General features: G+C 43.6%; 1 protein-coding gene across 2 annotated transcripts in view; it reads left to right on the forward strand.

The window, feature by feature from the left end:
• POLD3 (DNA polymerase delta 3, accessory subunit) overlaps positions 1–22,938 on the forward strand; it is a 38,383-nt gene extending 15,445 nt beyond the window's left edge. The window contains exons 7-12 of one of the 2 annotated variants that reach the window (XM_074954679.1): positions 1,282–1,354; positions 3,549–3,711; positions 5,060–5,169; positions 14,133–14,227; positions 14,464–14,542; positions 21,270–22,938. In XM_074954679.1, the coding sequence (XP_074810780.1) occupies positions 1,282–1,354; positions 3,549–3,711; positions 5,060–5,169; positions 14,133–14,227; positions 14,464–14,542; positions 21,270–21,475 (726 nt within the window). In that variant the 3' untranslated portion in view covers positions 21,476–22,938. The remainder of the gene's footprint in view (positions 1–1,281; positions 1,355–3,548; positions 3,712–5,059; positions 5,170–14,132; positions 14,228–14,463; positions 14,543–21,269) is intronic. The other variant, XM_074954687.1, reaches the window with a different exon arrangement.
• Positions 22,939–23,476: the final 538 nt, after the last annotated feature.

Consider the following 23,476-nt stretch of genomic DNA (forward strand, 5'->3'; position numbering starts at 1 on the left):
CTCTGGTGAAAGGCTGAAGAAACTCAGTCTATGTGGAAAGTTTGACGAAACCTTGCTGTTAGACTTTGAGGTTTTTTTTATTCTCTCAGCCCTCTGTCCTATCTTTTCTGAAAAGTCTTGATGTCAGGGCAATTCTTAAATAGTGATGACTAAGGCCCCCAAATTTTAAGTTATTATGCCCAGTAGAACGATGCCAATTTATGCCAGCTGAAGTTCCTGCCCTCTGTAGTGCCTAGCAGTTAGTGGAATGTGAACCTAAAGAGTATCCATGAGCTCTCCCTGGATGATAACTTATGTTAGGGTCATTAAAGTTTGGACTCTGAGAGAGGCATTTGCAGCTGGCTTTTCACGTGCCCAAAATACTCTTATCCCCTGTTTCTTCCGAGAAAGGTAGGATACTCATAGTATTGAGACATTTAAAAAAATAAATAAATAAAAGAGGAATAGCAGGAAGATTAGACCTTAATTTAGAGTAGTGTTGATAGATTTTTAAAACACTATGCCAGATAAATGGATACTTTTTAAAAAAAAATGGTTATGGTAGCTTCACAATGTCTGTTTTCATAATTTAACATACATTGGTTCAAAGTGAATTTAGAGATGGTGAAATATGCTAGCTTGATGATCTTGGAGACTAAGGGAGTTGGGCATTGAAAGTCAATGAGACTCGGGCATCTAATGCCCATTAGCACTTTTAAAACTCTTACCCTGCAGATTGGGTATGTTTACAGAACAGGTATAGCATGAGTAGTGGAAGTGCAAGCTCCTTTACGCTGTTCTGCCAGTGTGTCAGTGAAATGGGGTAGCTAAATCGCCACGGCCCGTTCAGTCTTTGGGTGGTCTTTTGTCAATCAATGCAAATTGTGGTAGTGGCGTTTTACGATATGAACATTTGTTCACTGGGAATTGGTCTGAACCCCAACAACTTATTTAGTAAATGATGCTGAACAGCCATCAGATGGGAATGACTTTGCGATCTGGGTTGACCTTGAACCGGTGACCTAAGAGTGAAAAGTTCCATGCTCCTTTAACAGTTCCCTGAAACATTAAGTCTCTGCAATGGAGAAATTCAGTCTTTGTTTTCCCATAAACATGCTGCTGAAAAGAAAAAAATTAGTATGTTGTTTTAGTGAGTTTTATGTATCTAGAGACTGCAGTACTCTGTATTTTGAAGGCTGCATGTGCCAGGTTTGGTGGAGGTCTTGTGAAAATTCTAGTAAACACAAGAATTAAAATAGTGTATGAAAAACTCTCTTACAGTTTCTCTTACTTTACTTCCAGGCAACTACAGTAAGCAGCAAAACTTCACCCAAAGGGAATGCAATGAGCAACTTCTTTGGAAAAGCTGCCATGAGTAAGCATGATATTATATGCATCTGTCTCCTGAAATCATTGTGGTAATGGGTGGGCTAATTGTAGTAAGGAACTACTTTGGAACATTAGGAAATCATTGTTTAAGTAAAGTATTGAAGCAGTTAAAATATGGATGATAACAAGTGTGTATTCTTTGCTATATAGGAGAGTTGTAAGTGGAATATTCCACTTACTAAAAACTTACTAGGTGTAGATCAATTGGGCTGACACTTGTCACGCAGATTTTTAACACAGGAGGAATTTTTATTGCATAAAATTTTTGATTTAAAATGAGCATTTTTGGGCAGGAGAACTGACTCCTTGAAAATAGTTCCTGAAAACTGCTATACACAGTGTGTGTTAGTGGTAGTGATTTGAGGAAAAAAAGCAAAGGAGGAAGAGGTAGCTGGTCTTGGAATTTAGATCATTTGTGGGATAATAAAGAGCGGACAATTGGAATGGATGAATGAGGGAGATTTTTCTAAGTGAAATCGTGAAGATTCTGAAAGGAAAGGGTTTGGGGAACAAATGTGTCAGACTTTCTTCAAATGTGCACCGGTAGCAAGGAAAGTAGGAGGAGCCAAGGAGGTGTTTCTGGAACAAAGCTGGGGGTAGTATTGGTAGTGTTGCTATGAAATAAATCTCTTGGATTTTGCACAGTGCAGGATCTGGCATTGAGCATTTAATAAATGATATTAGAGTAGTGTCTGATCATAGCGATAGAGATCCGCTTAGGTTTCCATTGTAAGTCTTTGTTTCGTTAAGTATGACAGTGTAAGGTGAGGAGATTGTCATCATAAACTTTAAAATTATATGAACAGTTATTACCATGAATCCAATTAAATACTTAATATCTACAAAGAGCCCAAGATCAGAAGAACACGTTCTAAAAAGTGAAGAAGCTGACATAAAATGGAAAGGTAACTAATTTGGAATAAATGACTTTCTTCCTCTACTCTGTTGCCATGTGTGGTGTGCTATGTACTACTCTGGTACGGAGCTCCTGCGAATACACCCTTTCCTTTGTCTGGTGACTGAAAGGATGGAGCAGCATTGCCAGGAACAAGGGGGCCGAGAGAAACTTGGCTCTTGGGAACTAATATCTGTCTTCCCTAGCCTCAAAACTTTATCTCAAGTCTCTGGCAGTGACAAACAATGATTGGGTCCTCTGACTTTCGCTGCTCAACATGTGGATGGTCATTTTGTGTCATAGGTGAGATGCATTACCTAGCTAGGATCACTGAAATTTTGCTAGATGAAGTAGCTGGCACGTTTTTGATGGACCTTCATCCAACTGACGGCTTGATTCAGCATGAGCCAAAGGATGGGTGCCAGAAAGATGCTGATGGAAATTTTATTAGAGCTGTCAGCAGTCTCTGATCCCATTGATCGTGAGGTTTTGTTGACTCAGTTGTTGAATACTTACTCTTACTCCTTGAAGTATCTAAGATGTGGGTTTTAGCTTGTCATCTCTCCTATTCAGTATACATGTAAGGCTGCTGAGTGAAATCAAGGCATTGTGGTTAGACTGCTGGTGTATAAGACCACTGCCTATCATTCTGACCAATATTGTCTCACTTGTTCTTTGTTCTCCCCTGTCTGTCTGTGTCCACCTCTTGTCTGTTGTCTTGTACTTAGATTGTAATCTCTTTGGGGCAGGGACCATCTCTTTAGTCTGTGATTGTACAGTGCCCAGCACAGCTGGGTCCTAAGTTATAACTATGGCTCCTCAGTGCTGTGGTAATACAAGTAATAATCATGGGCTACGGTGTCATGACCATAGAGGCTAAACACAGCTCCATCTGCACTTCATCAGTCCTGGATTTTGCTGTTTCTCTGCTTCTCGTACCTGACTAATATTTGGACTTGGATAGGAGTGAAGTGGCTGAGCTGAACCCAGAAGATGGAAATTATGTTGCGTTGAGGGATTCATCTAGAGCAGTAGAGGGGATCATGCCTGCCCTTTCATATGGAAGTGTAGTGATTCCCTTTTTCTGGTATGGCTTGCAGTTGTAAGGTCATATAGGATCCCTTGATGCTTCTGGATTTGGTCTGTAGTGACTTCTTCCATCTGTGGCTGACTGAGACTACAACCTTTCCTTTTGCGTGCAGACACTGTTTATTAATTCCTTTGTCATTTCCAGTCCATGTCGAATAACCAGTGTGCGCTCTTACTTTGTTTGTATTATTCACAGATAAGCTTAAAGTCAACTCTGAGTGTGAACAGCCAAAGGAAGAAAAAACAGTAGCCAAGCCCTCCGTTTCGGTAGTGGAACCAAAATCACCCCCCAGTGCAGCAGTGGAGAAACCTGGGAAGAAAATGGAGCCCATGAAAATTCAGCAGAAGGACAAAAGAAGGTAGAGCAGTGGTTTTCAGACTCTGATCTATAGGACCGCTTGCTGATGGTCTGCAGAGAGCTGCCTGGTCACATGGTGCTGGCTCAGATCCTTGTTTCCAGCAACATAAATTGCATTAAAGACAGCTAAAAATATATTAAAAAATTTTCCTGGTATTTCTTTTCCATGTAAGCAATAGCTGTAGCTACAATAGGGACATTATGCAATTGCAAATGGTAGGGCGGTAGTCCAGGTAATCACCAGTGGGCGGGGGAGGCGTTCTACGAGACAATCTCTTTATGAAGTTGCGGCCCACACTGAACAAACTTGGTAACCTTTGAGAGCAATATGGGGAGCTGGCAAGAGCACCTGTATTGCAGGGTGGATTTATATTCCCAAGCTTGTGTACAGACAGCTTTCAACATGTGAAGTTCTGCTTGATGGTTGAAGTAACTGATGTACTGCTGCATTTTAAGACACTGAATTACCTTGGGTGATGTTCCAAGTAAAATTAAGTGCAGTCCTGTGTTTTTAATCCAACCCAAGCTGACAGACCAAAAATCATCACAGCCTCATGGCTGTTTGGTGGCCTGGGTATAATTAATTGGTGGTCTCATTCCATTTCCTGCTGCATAGGTATACACATCACCCAGCTCACTGTCACAGCTGCTGCTAATTGGCTTCCTTGTAGATCGTCTCATTTGAGAAGCCAAGGGCCTGGAAACTGCACGTTGGCAGTGCAGTGTAGGGAAGGCTACTTGGGTTTACCTGTTCTATGAATATGCAGAGGCCTTCAGCCTCCAGGGCTTTTAGTCTGGCATGTCGTGCCAGCTCTAAAAGAAGAAAGAAGCTGTTTTACTTTTCCAGTAGCAAAATGCGATTACATTAAAAAAGTCTTTAAAAAATGGCTCCAGAAATCTGAGACACTACCTCATAGTCAGTGGCAAGGAGTCTATCAAAATAACTTCTGAGTGGGTCTGTTAGGACACTAGTTCTTAGAAGGCTGAGCTGTGGTGACGAGGTCAGTAATGCACTCCTGCCAGGCTACCTTGGTCAAGCAAGATGAGGTTCTAGACAAACCTCTCTGCATGCTGCACTGGAGGGGTGCTAGAGAAATTTTCGCCATATGAAGAGCTGGGACTGGGTGAGAAGGATGGTCCTAAAAAAAAAAAAAAAGTCCATACATGTGTGCACGTGTGTATCCACTTATGTACTTAATTGTGCATTTTGGAGATGTCTGCAAGGTACTTGCTTTCCTTGTGATCTGAAGATTGTAATTATGAAGATTGTAGTTGCCTAAATCTGTGTCATTTTTTTTTATAAGCACACCAGAGGGGTGAAGCATGTTCAATTTGTTCCTTTGTGCCAGTAGAGCGAAGAGGGTGGATATGTCAGATAACGAGGGGAAAGAGGATGAAAATCTGAAGAAAAAGAGGAGGCGAATCAAGCGACCTCAGTCTGACAGCAGTGAAGATGAAGGTAAGAAGATGTGATTACAAGAAACTAACCAAGGAAACCTGGGGCAGGGGTTCTTGTTTTGACCATATTACTAAGTGACACCATCACCCAAAGCTATTAAAGTCAACAGTTGAGGGAATAATTTGGAAGACCCGAGAAGTATTTGTGGGCCTAGTATCCATGCAAGTGGCTGCAGTCTGAGTTTTTTTCAATATTTTTGCCACAAGCCACCTCAGTGTACATTCTGGAGGCCCCGAGTAATTTGGTCTTACCGTAGCTGAGCTCAGACCTGGCTCTGTCCTCGGCGAGTATGTTGCCAGTTGCATTAACTTGTGCAAAGTGGTTTCTTTGATATCCTGTGAAAGGTATAGTGCCCTCCTCAGTGTCATAACCAGTTCACTTAGTAAATTGTAAGTTCCCCAGGAGTTAGTTTTTAGGATCTTGAGTATTCATAATGTTTATAGAAATGGTTTGGATGACAATACTAAAAGTGAGACTTTCAAGAATACAGATAATAGAGAAACGGGATGCAAAACAATACAGCCTGACCCAGCAACATGCTGAGTGTTCTTGATGCTCATTGACTTTTTGATAGAAGCTGAATGCACAGAACTTTGCAAGATAGAGGCCTGTAACAAGGAACAGCACAGCCAGATTCCAAAGGATTTGGGTATTGGAGGTCACAGATGCTGTTCAATGTAGATAATTGGGAACCAAACTGGGGAATGCTTGTTAAATGAAACAATCATTCAACAAGCTGATCAGGAAAAGAATTCGGAGGTTGTTGAAAAATGAATGAAACCATCATTCAGTGCACAACAACAAGAAAAGGTACAACAGATACTAGGTTGTATTGGAAAAGGATTGGAATACAGAATGAGAATTTGCTTTATGAGAAATACTGTGCAGTATTCGAGAAACATTCCTAAAATGAATAGAGGTTGTCATAGAAGTTAAACATGGGAAAGACCTCTTAGATTATTTTGTCAATCTCCCTGCTAATGCAGAATTGCTTTCTTTGTTCACGTTTTGTCCAATCTAGTTTTAGATGTCCCACATGATTGGACTTCTACCACTTCCCTTGTGAAGCTGTTCCTCAGGCTGATTAAATCTCTCAGGGACTTTTCCCTGATGTTCCATCTTAATTTTCCCTTTCTTAATTTAGTCACATTATTCCTAAATACAACTCCTTGTACACTGTTTTAAAAAACACAGCAAAACCCTGCTCACCCTCCTTGGTATTTACATCTTCATGTTATCTGGCCTTTCCCTTTAGTTCCCAAGCTCTTATGAGGGAAGATTAAAATCAGCCTGTCTAGCCACCTGATCATTTTCATTGCTCTTCTATGATTTTCTTCCAATTTGTCAATATCATTCTGGTAAGAAAGTGACCAGAACTGAATGCATTATTTCAAGTTTCCAGCAGACCCAAAGAAAGAGACTATTCCACTGCTGTGCATGTGCAACCCAGTGTTCCATTGGTCTCTTTTTTGCTGCTATATTGCATTGCAAGTGCATCATATTTGCTGTTCACCAACACTTCTGCGTCTCTTCTGCATTAGAGTTCTTCTGGTCTCTCCCATTCTATCTCTGCTCTGGATTATTATATTCTGGGTAGTTAGGTCTTCTGGGTACACTATCTTGTCACTTTCCTCAAAATTTGATCCAGGGGTATATGTGTTCTCTTCTTCCTGTCTGGGTGTCTCTAGCACAGGGCAGGCAAACTTTTTGGCTCGAGGGCCACATCGGGGAATAGAAATTGTATGGCGGGCCATGAGTGCTCACAAAATTGGGAGGGGGGTGAGGGCTCTGGTTGGGGGTGCGGGCTCTGGGGTGGAGCTGGGGATGAGGAGTTTGGGGTGTAGGAGGGTGCTCTGGGCTGGGATCGAAGGGTTTGGAGAGCGGGAGGGAGATCAGGGCTGGGGCAAGGAGTTGGGGTGTGGGGAGAGGCTCAGGGGTGCAGGCTCCGAGTGGTGCTTACCTCAAACAGCTCCCGGAAGCAGGGGCATGTCCCTTCTCCAGCTCCAACGCGGAGGTGCGGCCAGGCAGCTCTGCACACTACCCCATCCGCAGGCGCTGCCCCTGCAGTTCCCATTGAAGCGCTGGAGGGGGCCATTGGAGCACAGAGGAGCCAGAGCGGGGCCATGCCGCAGCTTCCGGGAGCCGCGTGGTGCAGCCCCTGACCCAGTGCCCCGGCCGGAGCAGGGCCGAGCCGCGTGGTGCAGTTCCCGACCCAGCGCCCTGGTCAGAGCTTGCGGGCCATAGATTGCCCACCCCTGCTCTAGTAAATTACCTCAGTTGTCCTTCCTTTGTTTTCAGTTTTCTATTCGTTGTCTCTTTACTCTAAGAATGTCGCCACCAGACTCTTAATTAAATTAGAAATATAGGAACTGCCACACAGGATCACACCAGTGGTTCATCTGGCCCAGTATCCTGTCTCTGAATATGTAGCTCATAGATGTTGTAAATAGTTTTAGCATAGTGCTACCTCTCTTCCCCTTTTGCCCCAGTTTACTTAAATTGATTGTAGCCAACCCGAGTCAGTTTTGAATCCAGAAGACTGGTACCTCTATTGCTTAGGCAAAGACCATCTCAATCAAATCTGATTTAAAAACAAGGAGGGGCTGGAATTCATTGGAGTACTCGGACAAGAGCAGTGTGTCATCAGCAGAGATGCATAACATTCAGTGTGTGTGTAATATAAGAACAAGAATATAATCGATTCCAGTGCTTTGTGAATCCAAGCTCCCGCCTTGTTCGTATCCTGATTGTTTTAGAAGATTTTCACTTGAGCGATGTAGTTATCAATTTGTCAAATTAGGCGTTGTCTAGGCTAGAAAGTGTTGCTGCTTTGATTTTATCGGTATAGTTAAAGTGTCAAAACCCTTGCTAGGGTGGATGCAGTTATACCTGTATAGCTTACTGCAGTTCAGGAAGTGCATTACACTGCATTGGTGTAAGGCACCTTTATACTGGTATAACTATCAGGAAACAGATCACACCCCTAACCAAATTTAGGCTCCTAGGTAAGAGATTGAAGTCCAGGACCTCCATGGGAGCATTCTCTGCAATGCTTCCAGTTCCACGCGCAGGGCCAGTTAGACAAGCAAACCTGCAGGGTCTGAATGCATGGATGAGACAATGGTATAGGGAGGAGGGGTTTAGATTTATTAGGAACTGGGGAAACTTTTTGGGAAATGGGGAGCCTATACAGGAACCATGAGCTCTACCTAAACCAAAATGGAATCAGATTGCTGGCACTAAACACTAATAAGGTCATACAGCAGTTTTGAAATTAATAGCTGGGGGAAAGCCGACAGGTGTGGAGGAGCACATACATGGTTCAGACAGAGACATCCCTTAGGGGAGGATCTATTAATAGAAATTCTCTGTGTCCTAGTAAGGAGTAGAGGATGGAAGATGATAAAATACAGGTAGGATCTGATGAGAAACAGTCAAATGAAAAAGAATCCCATTCAATGACATCATGTAATGGCAGACAGCTAAAAAGTGACAATTTTTTAAAGTGCTTATATAAAAATGCTAGAAGTTTAAATAATAAGATGGGTGAACTCGAGTTCCTTGTATATGACGATATCGATATAATAGGCTGTGACAAGTTGGATCACAGAAACCCCCTTGGGGACTGCCACCTGTTGAGACTACTCTGAGCCCGTTTTCCCCCTGGGACTTCAGAACCTTGCCTTGTTTGAGCCAGACACGCTTGCCTGCTGCAAACATAGACTCAAGTCTGAACCATGTCCCCTAAAAGCTTCAGGCTTAACTGAAAACAGCTTAAGTGTTCCTGTCTCCAACACTCAGATGCCCAGCTCTCAATGGGGTCCAAACCCCAAATAAATCCGTTTTACCCTGCATAAAGCTTATACAGGGTAAACTCATAAATTGTTCACCCTCTATAACACTGATAGAGAGAGATGTACAGCTGTTTTTCCCCTCTCCGCCGCCCCCCGGTATTAATACATACTCTGGGTTAATTAGTAAGTAAAAAGTGATTTTATTAAATACAAGTGGATTCAAGTGGTTCCAAGTAATAACGAACAGAACAAAGTGAATTATCAAGCAAAATAAAATAAAACATGCAAGTCTAAGCCTAATACAGTAAGAAAACTGAATACAGATAAAATCTCACCCTCAGATGTTTCAATAAGCTTCTATCACAGACTGGACGCCTTCCTAGTCTGAGCACAATCCTTTCCCCTGGTACAGCCCTTGTTCCAGCTTAGGTGGTAGCTAGGGGATTTCTCATGACTGCCGCTCCCTTTGTTCTGTTCCACCCCCTTATATAGCTTTGGCACAAGGAGGGAATCTTTTTGTCTCTCTGCGTCCCCACCCTTCCTTCTAAATGGAAAAGCACCAGGTTTAAGATGGATTTCAGTACCAGGTGACATGGTCACATGTCCTGTGAGATCGCAAGCCTTCATTCCTCCCAGCCTGACTCACAGGAAGGCCTGCCTGCAAACAGCGCCATCCACAGTCAATTGTCCTGGTTGATGGGAGCCATCAAGATTTCAAACCATCATTAATGGCCCACACTTTGCATAACTACAATAGGCCCTTAGAGTTATATTTCATATTTCTAGTTTCAGGCACAAGAATGATACGTACATACAAATAGGATGACCACACTCAGTAGATTATAAGATTTTTAATGATACCTTACAAGAGACCTTTTGCATGAAGCATATTCCAGTTACATTATATTCACACTCATTAGCATATTTTCATAAAATCATGTAGAGTGCAACGTCACATAGGCATGACAGAAACTTGGTGGAATGAGGATAATCAATGGGACACAGTAATACCAGAATACAAAATATATCGGAAGGACAGAACAGGTTGTGCTGGTGGGGCAGTGGCACTATATGTGAAAGAAAGCGTAGAATCAAGACACCATAATAGAGGCTCAACTTAAATATATACCCCAAATTAAAACACATACTGAGAGAACCAAAAAAGTGCCACCATGGCTAAACAACAAAGTAAAAGAAGCAGTGAGAGGCAACAAGGCATCCTTTTAAAAAGTGGAAGTTAAATCCTAGTGAGGAAAATAGAAAGCAGCATAAACTCTGGCAAGTGAAGTGTAAAAATATAATTAGGAAGGCCAAAAAAGAATTTGAAGAACAGCCAAAGACTCAAAAAGTAATAGCAAAACAATTTTAAAGTACATCAGAAGCAGGAAGCTTGCTAAACAACCAGTGGGGCCATTGAACGATTGAGATGCTAAAGGAGTACTCAAGGACGATAAGGCCATTGCGGAGAAACTAAATGAATTCTTTGCATCGGTCTTCACAGCTGAGGATGTGAGGGAGATTCCCAAACCTGAGCCATTCTTTTTAGGTGACAGATCTGAGGAACTGTCCCAGATTGAGGTGTCATTAGAGGCGGCTTTGGAACAAATTGATCAATTAAACAGGTAATAAAATACTAGGACCAGATGATATTCACACATGAGTTCTGAAGCAACTCAAATGTGAAATTGCAGAACTACCAACTGTGGCTTGTAACCTATCATTTAAATCCGCTTCTGTACCAGATGACTGGAGGATAGCTAATGAGAAGCCAATTTTTAAAGGGCTCCAGAGGTGATCCTGGCAATTAGAGACTAGTAAGCCTGAGTTCAGTACCGGGCACACTGGTTGAAACTATAGTAAAGAACAGAATCGTTAGGCATATACTGAAGGTTATTTGTAGGGGAAGAGTAAACATGGTTTTTGTAAAGGGAAATCATGACTCACCAATCTACTAGAATTCTTTGAGAGGGTCAACAAGCATGTGGACAAGGGGGATCCAGTGGATATAGTGTACTTACCTTTTCAGAGAGCCTGTGACAATGTTCCTCACCAAAGGCTCTTAAGCAAAGTAAGCTGTTATGGGATAAGAGGGAAGTTCCTCTCATGCATTGGTAACTTGTTAAAAGATAGGAAACAAACGGTAGGAATAAATGGTCAGTTTTCAGAATGGAGAGAGGTAAATAGTGGTGTCCCCCAGGGGTCTGTACTGGGACCAGTCCTATTCAACATATTGATAAATGATCTGGAAAAAGGGGTAAAGAGTGACATGGCAAAATTTGCAGATGATACAAAACTACTCAAGATAAATCCAAAGCAGACTGGGAAGAGCTACAAAGGGATCTCTCAAAACTGGTGACTGGGCAAGAAAATGGCAGATGAAACTCACTGTTGATAAATGCGAAGTAATGCACATTGGAAAACATAATCCCAACTATACATATAAAACGCTGGGGTCTAAATCAGCTGAAAACATTCACTCAATGTGTAGCGGCAATCAAAAAAGCTAACCATGTTGGGAATCATTAAGAAAGGGATAGATAAGATGACAGAAAATATCATACTGCCACTATATAAATCGATGGTACTCCCACATCTTGAATACTGTGTGCAGATGTGGTCGCCCTATCTCAAAAAAGATATATTGGAATTGGAAAAGGTTCAGAAAAGGGCAACAAAAATAATTAGGGGTATGGAATGGCTTCCATATGAGAAGATATTAATAAGACTGGGACTTTTAGGCTTGGAAAAGGGATGACTAAGGGGGGATATGATTGAAGTCTATAAAATCATGACTGGTGTGAAGAAAGTAAATAAGGAAGTGTTATTTACTCCTTCTCATCACATAAGAACTAGGGTCACCAAATGAAATTAATAGGCAGCAGGTTTAAAATAAACAAAAGGAAGTATTTCTTCACACAACGCACAGTTAACCTGTGGAACTCTTTGCCAGAGGATGAAGGCCAAGACTATAATAGGGTTCAAAAAAGAGCTAGATAATTTCCTGGAGGTTAGGTCCATCAGTGGCTATTAGCCAGGAGGGGCAGGGATGGTGTCCCTAGCCTCTATTTGCCAGAAGCTGGGAATGGGCGACGGGATGGATCACTTGATGATTACCTGTCTGTTCATTCCCTATGGGGCACCTGACATTGGGCACTGTGGGAAGACAGGATACTGAGCTAGATGGACCTTTGGTCTGACCCAGTATGGTCGTTCTTATGCTAGCAGGTTTAGTCCTCTGGCTAGCCTTCAGTGAATGTTTCAAGCCTTGCAGAGGAGTTTTCCAGACCGTAGTTACTTTCAGAATAATTGCAAATGAGGAGAATTTGAAACTGTCTGCAACTTTTCACCTGGGAAAGGCTAGTAGCGAGCTTTGTCTCTCTCGGCAGGTAGCACCTGCAGAAAAGATCAGTGATTAGGTGTCACGGGTGAAGAGGCTCGGTGCTCTGGAACCGCTCTGAATGAAGTTCAGACAGAACCCTCCTGTAGGGTGGCACCCCGCAGGGCACACACTCACAAGGGCGAGCCTGCTTGGCTTCATTGCCTCCTGGGTCTGACCTCAGAGTGTTCAGCATGCGTTTCACGCCATGAGTTCCCCACAGCGACTCCACCTGAATAGGACACCTGGGAAAGCCTTACGTGCCCCCTTAAGCGGCCATGCACCCCCAGCTTCCCAGTCAGCAGTGACTCTCAGCCAGCGCTGTAAAACAGAAGGGTTTATTAGTCATCTGGAATACAGCATAAACAGTTCTTGTTAGCAGAGAAAGTAAGAAGGTTCAGCAAAGTCCATCGGGGGGGCGGGGCGGGAGGGAGAGGCAGGGCTCTGGATCCACCTGAGTCCCACACCAGAAGACTGCCCAGCTTCCAGCAGCCCTCCCTCAGTCATGCCCAGTTACCCATCCTCCGTCTCTTTCCCGGGCATCTCTCTTTGGTCTCCAACTCCTTCGGCTGGCTCCTTGCAGAAGATGGACCCTGGCCATCAGTTGCCAGGATACAGTGTGTCTGGCTATTGACTGGGCCCAGGGAACTATGTGGCAGTCAGACCTATCCTCGAGGGGTCTCTGCCACAATCACCCACCCTTGTCGCATCATCTAGATACTTGTGCAACACATAGGGGGAAACTGGGGCACTCATACCGTTCGTGGAAAACATTAAGAGAGTTCCCACTTCGTCACATTAGGTTCTAGTGTTTGCATGACACCTGCCACATATCGACTATTTGCAGCAAGGTGAAATACCGAGTCATGTGATCCTGCTCACTGTTTGTGTTTGTGTCTCGGTCACCGGAGTAGTTATGAGACTGAGTCCTGGTTTGAAGAAGGTAATTTATTATTTAGTATTGGCAGCCAACTGTTTCACTTGAGCCCTGCTTACCCTATGATGGTCAGCTGGCCACACGCCTGGCACAGTCAGAACTCTTAACGCTGACCTAATCGGTTGGGATAGTTACAGATCCAGAATTCATGTTACACCTACAGTATGCACGCGGCTCTACAGCCAGCAGAAGCAGGGAGGAGGTGGAGCCCAGCAGGAACTGTGTCCCCCCTGCCAACACTTCCATTGTTCTTATTAAGCAGTAGGTTGGAGGAGGAAGTTTTCCCCCCACTACTGCCTCTCCCCAGGTTTGAAGCCTCACATGGTAGCAACTTTCACTTGGGCTGAAGAGGACTCTTCTTATAGCCATGTAAGCTAGTCAGAACGGTGCCTCTGGAGTGATGTAAGGCACTTCTCCCCATTGCCCTGCACTGAACTCACAGCCCCCTCACATCTCTCTCCCTCTGCCGCACCCTCATCTCTTACACGACTGCAAACCTTGTTGGCTTCTGTCTGGCAAAGGTATGGGAAGCACCAATGCTGCTGCGGCTGCTCTCCACAGGCTCCGGAAGGTAGCACAGCATCAGGTTTTGTTCCATTTGCAGTTTGAAGCCATTGAGAATTGGGGGTCTGCAGCACCTTTGACAATTTAACCAGTCACTTGGGGCCTAAACCTGGACTTAGATGCCTGACTTTAGGCATGCAACTTGGAACATTTTGCCCTGACTTTAATAAGACAACAGCTTTACAGGCAAGGGCTAAATGTGCTTAACAAATGCCATGGGAAATGCTGCAAGCCAATATGGGGGCACTGTCCCAAATGCCATCACTATGTCCAGCTCTTTTTTTCTTGGCAGATGTCTCAGTATCTCCCACGCCTCAAGAAGCTACCCCCCCCTTGCCTTCTCCAGAGCCTGCACTGAAGATTGAACTAGAACCAGAAACCACTGAGGTAATGGCACATTATGATGACAACTTGCATTTATATATGTTTTTGTCTTGATAAAATGAAGAAATCCAGGGTGTTTGCAGAAGCAGGGCTGTAGGGTGTGCTGGGGCAGGGCGGATAGTTGGTCAGACTTGACTTTGATAATGAGACGGACAACGTTTGCCTCTTGGTGATCGTGCCCATAGAAGCTCTCTACACACACCCTGCCTTAACTCTTGGTCCCTTGTGATACCCTTCAGGCTTCGACAGGAGGGAAGAAGCGGAAACGGAAGCGCGTGCTGAAATCCAAAACATTTGTGGATGATGAAGGCTGCATGGGTAAGAATAGCTAGCGTTCTCCCGCACCCACACGTAGGGGCTCACTTTATTGAAGTCACTGGGGTTTTTTGCAAGTTTTACAGACCAAACCTATCCAGGGAAGGGCCCCACAGTATCACTTTATTCTTCTTTTCTTGAGCTCTGAGGATTCCAACTCCACTTTCCTGCACTGTAACTGTCCCTCTGTCAGAGGAGGGTGGAGTGGAGTTGTCATTGACTGTCTCACTCTCAATCGAAAACTTTTTGAATATTTTCTTTTGTTCCCTCTTTCCTACCATTATAACCAGCACTAGCACTTTCCCTCCTTTTCAAAAATGCATACCTTTTTATTAAAAAAAAAAAAAAAAATCCTTAGATTCATTGGTGACACAAAGCAGATAGAATGGTCCAGAACAGCTGGGTTATACCAATGAATCTGGCCCTCAATATAATGCAGAATACCCCAAATAAACTGGGTAAGAGCAACAAGCAGCATGTTGGGGATTTGGGATTTAAAACTCTAAAAAGCAAGTCCTTTGTTCCTAGCAGTCCTGTGTTCTCTTGCCCTTGGAAGGAGGCAAGTCTGAGCACAGATCTGGGAGCCAGGAATGTTTAAATTCTAACCCAGCTCTGATTCATTTGGTGATTTTGAGCAAGGCACCTATTTCCCTACCTTGCAAGAGTGTTATAAGATTTAGGTAATGTTTATAAAGTTCTTTAAATTTGAAAAACTGGTGGAAGCATTATTTATACTAAGCACAATGTGTGCCTGATCCTACAAGATACTGAGTGTCCTCAACTCCTCTTGATTTGAATGGAATCCAGGGAGCTTGGCTTATTCCAGGAGAGGGATCAGGTCCTGTGTTTTATATCTCCTTTAAAGAAAGCTAAAGCTACCAGGAAAGTAACTGGCTTCAATAGTAGCTAAAGGCTCTAGTACTAGGTTTTTGTCAGAGGGAAGCGGATTTGTTGAGAATTGCTTGTTGACATGATGGGGTGTTTTGGAAGGAAAATGAAAACCTTGCTCCACAGCTAGTGGTTTTAATAAGGTCTGCATCCAGACCTCGCCATAATGAACATTAAAGCTTTTATTTCCAGCAAAGAATTCTGCATTCCTTTTTCTATTCAGCCTTTTCCAAATGTGCCAGTACTGGGAAGCTTGCCTTTTTCCCCCACTGGACCATGGGTTTAAATGGTCTCTTGTGAAACAGGCAGACCTTTGGTTTACAAATTAATATCCACTACAGTTTTATGAAGGGGAAAATAAGGCCCCTGTGGTGCACTTGGAAAAGGCTCAGAGTAGCAAGGACAGAGTCAGATGGGGCTATGATGCTGAAGAATTGGGTAAGAAGGAAATACTACTGTATGTACCAAAAATTTGCACCAGTCTGTGGTCCAGAACTTGCTGTGTCCCCATTTCATCCCGTCTCTCCCCCTGCCCCATGTGGGCCTGATAATCCTACGGTCTTGCAAAGCTCCTGGGCTGATATCAAATATTTGTATCATTTGAATTATGGGATTTTTCACCTTTTAAAAATGCGTTAAAGCTGCCTAGATCAGAGCCAAGATATTGGATCTTCCAATCTCATTGTTTGGAATATCATCCTGCTATATACCCTCCCTTGAGTGTCTCCATGGTTTTAGTGCCACTTTCCCGAGAACTACTACAACTAGAAACTGGTGATTGTAAAGCAAATCAAAAAACTAAGCACCTGCAGCACCTAGTTGAAGTCAGCGGGAATTGTGGGTGCTCACCATCTCCTAGGATCAGGTCCTTAATCTAAAGGCTCGTCTAATCACAAATGTTGTATAGTTTTTTAACCATGCTGACATAGCCGAAGTTCTACAACCTCCTCCCATCACCGTTACCACCCCAGTGTGGATGCAGTTATACTGGTATAAAGGTACTTCTGCTCATATAGCTCAGGGCTTGTCTGCATGGGGAATGTTTTAACAGGTGCACAGCTGTAGTTCTATAGTTCTGATCCCCCAGGGGGACACTCTTACTCCAGTATAAGAGTGGCTTTATTTTAGGTTTAGCTTAAACACCTTTCCAAGTGACCCAAGCTAAACTGAAAAAAGGCACTTTTATGCTGGAATAAGAATGTCTACATGGTGGGCTATTTTGGTATAACTATAGTGGTTTAAATTCACACCTTAAATTATACAAAAAAATAACTTTCCTGTGTATATGAGACCTGCATCCCTGAAAGGAAGGAGAGTCGCTCATACTGGTTTAAGATACCTGGATACCGTTATTACTGTGTCCACACCAGGGGTTACTACTACTGTAACTTTCCGTTGTTAATTAATAATCACACCCCTAACCAAAAGAGTGTTACTGGTTCAAAAACTGTATGTGGACCAAGTCTTACTTAACTCTGCTTCTTATGAGATCGGTTGCTAATGTCACAGTGGGACACTTTCAGATTTAGTAAACTCCTCCAGGTATTGGGCCTGGTCCAGGCCTGTGAGAGTGTTTCAATTCCTGTTTACCATGGAAAAGCAGCACTTGAAATGTGCACTGGCTACTACAAAAACGCAAGACAACCTAGCAAAGAAAAACGTTCAGCTAAATGCTAGATTCTCTGTCCTACAGACAGTCTCTTACAGCTTGGGCCTAATGGAAACCCTCAATAAATGATTGCACACAGATAGGATAGTTTAACCTCCGAGGATAATTCATGCTAAGAGCAAAGGTGGGGAGTGAGTCGGCCAGGAATATCGGCCTCTTAAGGCTGCTTGTTGAAAAGCTAATTGATTGTAGAGAGAAACTGGCTTATGTTTAGAGTCCCTGTTTGACTGACTAATGACACAGAGGAGCAGGGTTTAGTACCACAGGGACTGGTGCTAAATGGTTTCTCCTTACAGCCACGGATTGTGTAGAAGACCTCATTTGATTTAGCTGGTACAACTAAAAGCCAATTTTCCAGAAGTGAAGTTCAGACCCCTGCAAAAAAAAGAGTAGAGTTGCTAAAGAAAAAATGGTTTACTAGAAACATACCAGAACGCTGCATTGGAAGCTGGTGGATCAGTGTTTACTTGTGGATGTTGATGGTTGCCATCAGTGGAGTTGGGTCCAGATCCATTTTAGTAAGCATTGTTTTATAGACCTAAAGACTCCATCATTAAACACTATGACAGCACTGAAAGGGGGGGAATCCCACTAAGTAATACTCATTCAATGATTGGTTGGTTACTAAATGAACCCTTTCCAGTACTGCTTTGAAATGCCAGCTATTTACTCTCTCTGTAGAAAAACTCAACCATCTAGGTTTAATTTGTGTCTCTCCCTAGCTTGTAAAAACTTTCAGAGAGGCGTTATGTAAAAAAAACGAGCTCGTCATCTGAATTTCAGAAGCACCAAGCGCTCTCTATCTAGGCATACATATAACCATCATCACAACAGCATCCAAATCAAGTCAGTGGACCTTCAGGTGCTCAGTATGATGGGTTCCCCCCGGGGTGCCACCTGGAACTGGGATACCACTGAGCCCCCTGACTCACCAGCATGGGCTCCCTCTTACACTGTACTGCTCTGACAAGCTGCAAAGCCCTCCAGGCTACAGCCTGCACTCTCACCACATACATACAGGTAGGGCCACACCCAGTTGCAGTTACATGCAAGTGCTTTGACCAGGCCCTGCATACAAAGGCGACAGCTAGGGCAACAACCAGCTCCTCAGGCACATCCCCCCTCTGGAGTATAAACCCAAAACTATACCGTATTGTGCACAGGGAAGTGTACAGCGTAAGCTCATAAAATTTGCCCCCTCTCTCAGTGTGGAGAGGAATATGCAACAGCCTTCTGCCCCTAAGTTATGATTCCCACACACTGGTTTAGATAAAGCAAAAATAAGTTTAACTACAAAAGATAGATTTTAAGTGATAGCAAACACCTCAAAGCAGATTGCCTAACAAATAAACAAAAAACGCAAACTAAGCTTAAGATACTAAATAGATTGGATATGAATAGCAGATTCTCACCCTAAGAGATGATACAAACAGGCTGCAGATTCTTAAGGGGCAAGCTGCACTTGCTTTGCAGCTTGGAATCCACAGGTGTTCCATTCACAGGCTAAAAATCCCTTTTGTCTGGGTCCAGCCCTTTCCCCAGTTCAATCTTTTTTCCTCAGGTGTTTCCAGGAGTCGTCTTGGTGGGTAGCGAAGAACACCAGATGATGTCACTCCCTGCCTTATATAGCTTTTACATATGGCGGGAGCCCTTTGTTTCGTAGCTTAGCTCCCAGACCGGTCTGTGGAAAAACACTAACATCGCAAGATGGAGTCCAGAGACATGTGGTCACATCACATGTCTTTGTAGAGTCATAGCAGCCATTACTCAGAGGCTGTCTGTAGCATCCTCAGGAAGGCTTCCCAGGGGGAGATAAGCTTCTTCTAAGGCCTATTGTTTTCCTAATGGTCCATTACCCTGAATAGGCCCTTCCCCATCCACTGTCTAGAATGAAACCATCTTGTCTAGTGGGCGTTACCCAGGTGTAACTACATTGGAAATACGGATACATAGTCAATATTCATAACTTCAGATACAAAAACGATGCATGCATACAAACAGGATAATCATAGTCAGCAAATCATAACCTTTTCAATGACACCTCACATGCCTTGCATAAAATACATGATGATTATGTCATAATCTTATCATAATATCACTGTGAAGAATATGGGGTGCAATGTCATGCTCAAGAGCTTGGAAAATCAGACCATCTGTGTATCAAGTTTTTTGTAAGCATTGGTGGAAAAGGTTGCCCTAGCAATGCTGTTGTGGGAGTGGATGGGATTCGGATTGGGCTGTTGAACCTTTCCGTACTTGGGTAACGACTCAGATTCAGTCCTGGTCAGTAGTTACTGAAAGCCGTTACTCTCTGATGGCTGCTGTGTGTTCTGTGAAAGATGAATTGGTGTCTGCAATCTAGTCCCTAGTGGACAATCGTCCTTGTTGCAAAAATCTTCAGTGTACTTGGCACCCTCCCTGTTGTAGGGTCTATGCAGTGAGAAGATTTGGCAACTGAACTGCCCTCTCACCAGGGAGGCAGTCCCACCCAACTGGGCTGAAGGGCTTGGGTGGGGAGCCTGCTGTCTGGCGGACTATGCACTCAGATACCAAGGAGATGGGCACTGCATAAGGCCCTAGGTAGAAGAGAGGACATAATCCTCTACAGCTGTTAATGTGCCATCTTTCACTACGTAATCTCACTCCATTCATCTTAAAAGTGATGGAGGCAGTCTAGCCCAGTCGATAAGAGCACTGGACTGGGACTCAGGAGCCCTGGGTTTTATTCCCAGCTCTGTGATCTGATGAGAGACCTTGAACAAGTCATTCCACCTCTGGCCTCTGTTTCCCCATCAGTAAAATGGGGACAATGATACATGCTGCCTCTAAGTGCTTTGAGATCAGTGGGTGAAGAGCACTGCATAAAAGCTAGGTATTGTTACTGTGTCAATGGGAGCTATCCCAGCTAGTTCTTTTGTTTTTGGCCTCTGCCTTGCTGACATTGTCGTAACTTGACATCATGAATCTGGTTGAGTGCCCTCTGCTGGACACTCACCAGACTGCTGTGAGGGGATCCAAATGCTGAATTCCACGTGCCCTTAATTTGCTGGGGCTGGGTAGAGTGTAGCTTGGCTTTAGGCCTCTAGGCACGCGCTCCAGGAGCAAATCTTGTGCCTGACTCCCTTTTTGGCAGTGTGGACTCCAGGACCAAGGCAATTGGCCTTTGAAACCGGAGTCATCTCCCCCAAGCCTCCTCAGCAGCTCTTGCCTGTTCCCCAGAATGCCACCAAAGGTGTGAGACTTCTAGTTTACCTCATAGAATATCAGGGTTGGAAGGGACCTCAGGAGGTCATCTAGTCCAATCCCCTGCTCGAAGCAGGACCGATCCCCAACTAAATCATCCCAGCCAGAGCTTTGTCAAGCCTGACCTTAAAAACTTCTAGGGAAGGAGATTCCACCACCTCCCTAGGTAACGCATTCCAGTGTTTCACCACCCTCATAGTGAAAAAGTTTTTCCTAATATCCAACCTAAATCTCCCCCACTGCAACTTGAGACCATTACTCCTTGTTCTGCCATCTGCTACCACTGAGAACAGTCTAGAGCCATCCTCTTTGGAACCCCCTTTCAGGAAGTTGAAAGCAGCTATCAAATCCCCCCTCATTCTTCTCTTCTGAAGACTAAACATCCCCAGTTCCCTCAGCCTCTCCTCATAAGTCATGTGTTACAGTCCCCTAATCATTTTTGTTGCCCTCCGCTGGACTCATACACAGGACCTGTACAAAATAACAAATGCGCCTATATGCATTTCCCTGTCTCCTGCTCCTCCCCACTCCGGAGAGGTCTTTGGGCTTGGGCAGAATCCTCTGGGGTGTCCAGGATCCTTACTCTGCATCTTGTGACTTCTGCTCTGAATCTGTTTGGTAGGGGGGTATATATTGCCATCTGTATCAGCAACTGGTACATTCCGCATCCACATAGAGGCATTCCCTGATGCAACAATTCTATAACAACTTTGTAGCATCAACAAGAATTCATACACTGAACCAAGGCAGAGTCTCCAAATTGTCCCACTTGCATACCTGAAAACTGCAGAGCCAGGATGCTATTAATTTTAACTGTCCTTGTGTTGTGTGCCTCTCGTACATCCTCATTGGTTCCCTGAATGTACTGCTTGGTTGGTTGCAGCTGTTCTGAGCAAAGGCTTAACCACTCCTGCCACGTTCTCTTTCCAGTGACTGAAAAGGTTTATGAGAGCGAATCCTGTTCAGATAGTGAAGAGGAATTCATCAAGTCCAAGCTGCCAGCTGCACACAGTCAGTCCACGGCAGCTGTGAAGAAAGAACCCAAGGAGGATCGGAAGGGCCTGAAGAAAGGGGCAGCCACAGCCAGCAAAGCCAACAAACAAGTCTCCATCATGGGCTTCTTCCAGAAGAAATGAACTGAATCTCTCCCCACGATCCCTGGGCGGTTTGGAAATGTCACTCCTTTCAGTAGCTTTCGGCTTTGGAGGAGAATAACAGATGGGCTACCCTGGTGGGAAATATCTAGTTTACTGTGGAGGTAAGCTGTCTGCACCAGGTTTTGCATCAGAAAACTTAATTGTATCCATATCTTGTAATTCTCTTTCTATGCTAAGCCATATAGAAAGCAGTAGCTGGGAGCAAGCTCTAGAGGAACACTTAGAGATCCGTTAACTTGTTTACATGATGACATTTAAAATTTTTAAGCATGGCCTTTGACCTATCTGGTACTAAGGCCTGTTCCAGGAGTAGATGGACGAAATAAGAAGCTAATCCTTTTAGTGGAATCATTTGATTTTTTTTTTTGTCTTGTTTGTTTAAACGTTCAGGTTGGTTAAAAACTATAATGTAACAGGCACACACACAAATAGTGAACATCTGCTGCAGTTATAACTGGATGAAATGAATTTGATTTCTCCCCCAAGGCTGGTAAATAGTTTTCTCTCTGCCTTTATAATCTTTGTTGGACAAAGTATCACATATAAAATTCTCTCAACCATTTCTTCCTTAAGTACGTCCTCTGTAAAGTGCTTGGATGCCTAATTATAGACCATGGCACTGCTTGTGCTCCATCACTCTTTGAAAAACATCATTAATGGCTTCCTACGCAGTTGGATATAGTGAACCTGGGACAAGGCCGAAGCCCAACCAGCCACTGGGAAAGGAACTGTGTGCTCAGCTCTACGAGTGGGTGGTTTTTGACTCAAAGGTGGGCATGTGGGTGGGTTGTCCTGATGAAAGTGGCAGTGTACTTGCCTGCATCGTAGCCAGGGACATAAAGAAGTATGCAGCTCCTCTTTTGTTGGCTTTTATTTATTTAAAGTCTAATAGGAATGTGCCATGTACAAATGGTTTTTTTTTTTTAAAAAAAGTCTAGTGTCTAAGGAAATGTGCCATAGCAAAATACTGGTCCCAAGGAACCAACAGCCTGTGAAGATGTGCAACACATTGGGGCCCAAATTGTCAAAAATGATTAGAGATTTCAGTTGTCTGAGCTCTTGTTTACAGCTAAAATTTAGATGGACCTCTCTATGTTGCTCAGGGGTGTGAAAAATTAGGTTAAGGTGACCTAATCCCCAGTGTAAACGCAGCTGTGTTGATGGGAGAATTCTTTAGTCGACCTAACTAGCACTGCTCAGGGTGGTGGATTCTGCACACGGACAGAAAACCCCCTTCTGTTGAGCTAGGCAACATCGACACTATGGTGCTACAGGTGAGTAAGGTTTGGCATGTTTCGGACATGTTTTAATGGAAGTAGAGGGCCACCATTGGAAAAGGATGGAAATCTTTACAATGAACTTTTGTATCTTTCCCAGAAAAATACCACTTCAATGTTTCTATTTTTCTTGGCATAGCTGGAAGTATATTCTAAGAGTAATGTTAAATAATAAAACCCTTTAAACACTTACCTTCTTTTGTTTGTGTTACTGATTGTTCTTGGAGAGTTGTGCTACTTTCTGATTTCCCACATAGCTTGTATAAATCTGAATAAAGCAGGTTCATGGCATTCAATTGCATGGCAAAACTTCCAAATATAAAAGCAATACAAGACTTTACAGAACAAAGGATACATATATTAAAAATACAGCTGGAACTATTAACCAGTCCGGTAACAATTTGGGAGTCCAGATGGGGTTTTGAGACAATGCTTTAAAATTCCAGTTATATCTATTTAATATGGTGCTGTGCTAGGAGACAAAGGTGCTGGTTTCTCCTGTCGTTTATAAAGATTAAAAGGGCACATTCTGGCATAACTGTTATCATGATAGGTTCTGGCCCTTTGCTCTATCCATTGTTCTCAGATTCCTTGGTGGTCCAGAGGTTAAGGTGCTAGCCTAGGACATGGGGGAACCAGGGGTCAGTGGGCAAGTTCCCCATCTGTAAAAACTGGAATAGCACTTCTTATCTCTCAGGGGTGT

The sequence above is a fragment of the Natator depressus genome, chromosome 1 (genome assembly GCF_965152275.1).
Source record: "Natator depressus isolate rNatDep1 chromosome 1, rNatDep2.hap1, whole genome shotgun sequence".
NCBI lineage: Eukaryota > Metazoa > Chordata > Testudines > Cheloniidae > Natator > Natator depressus.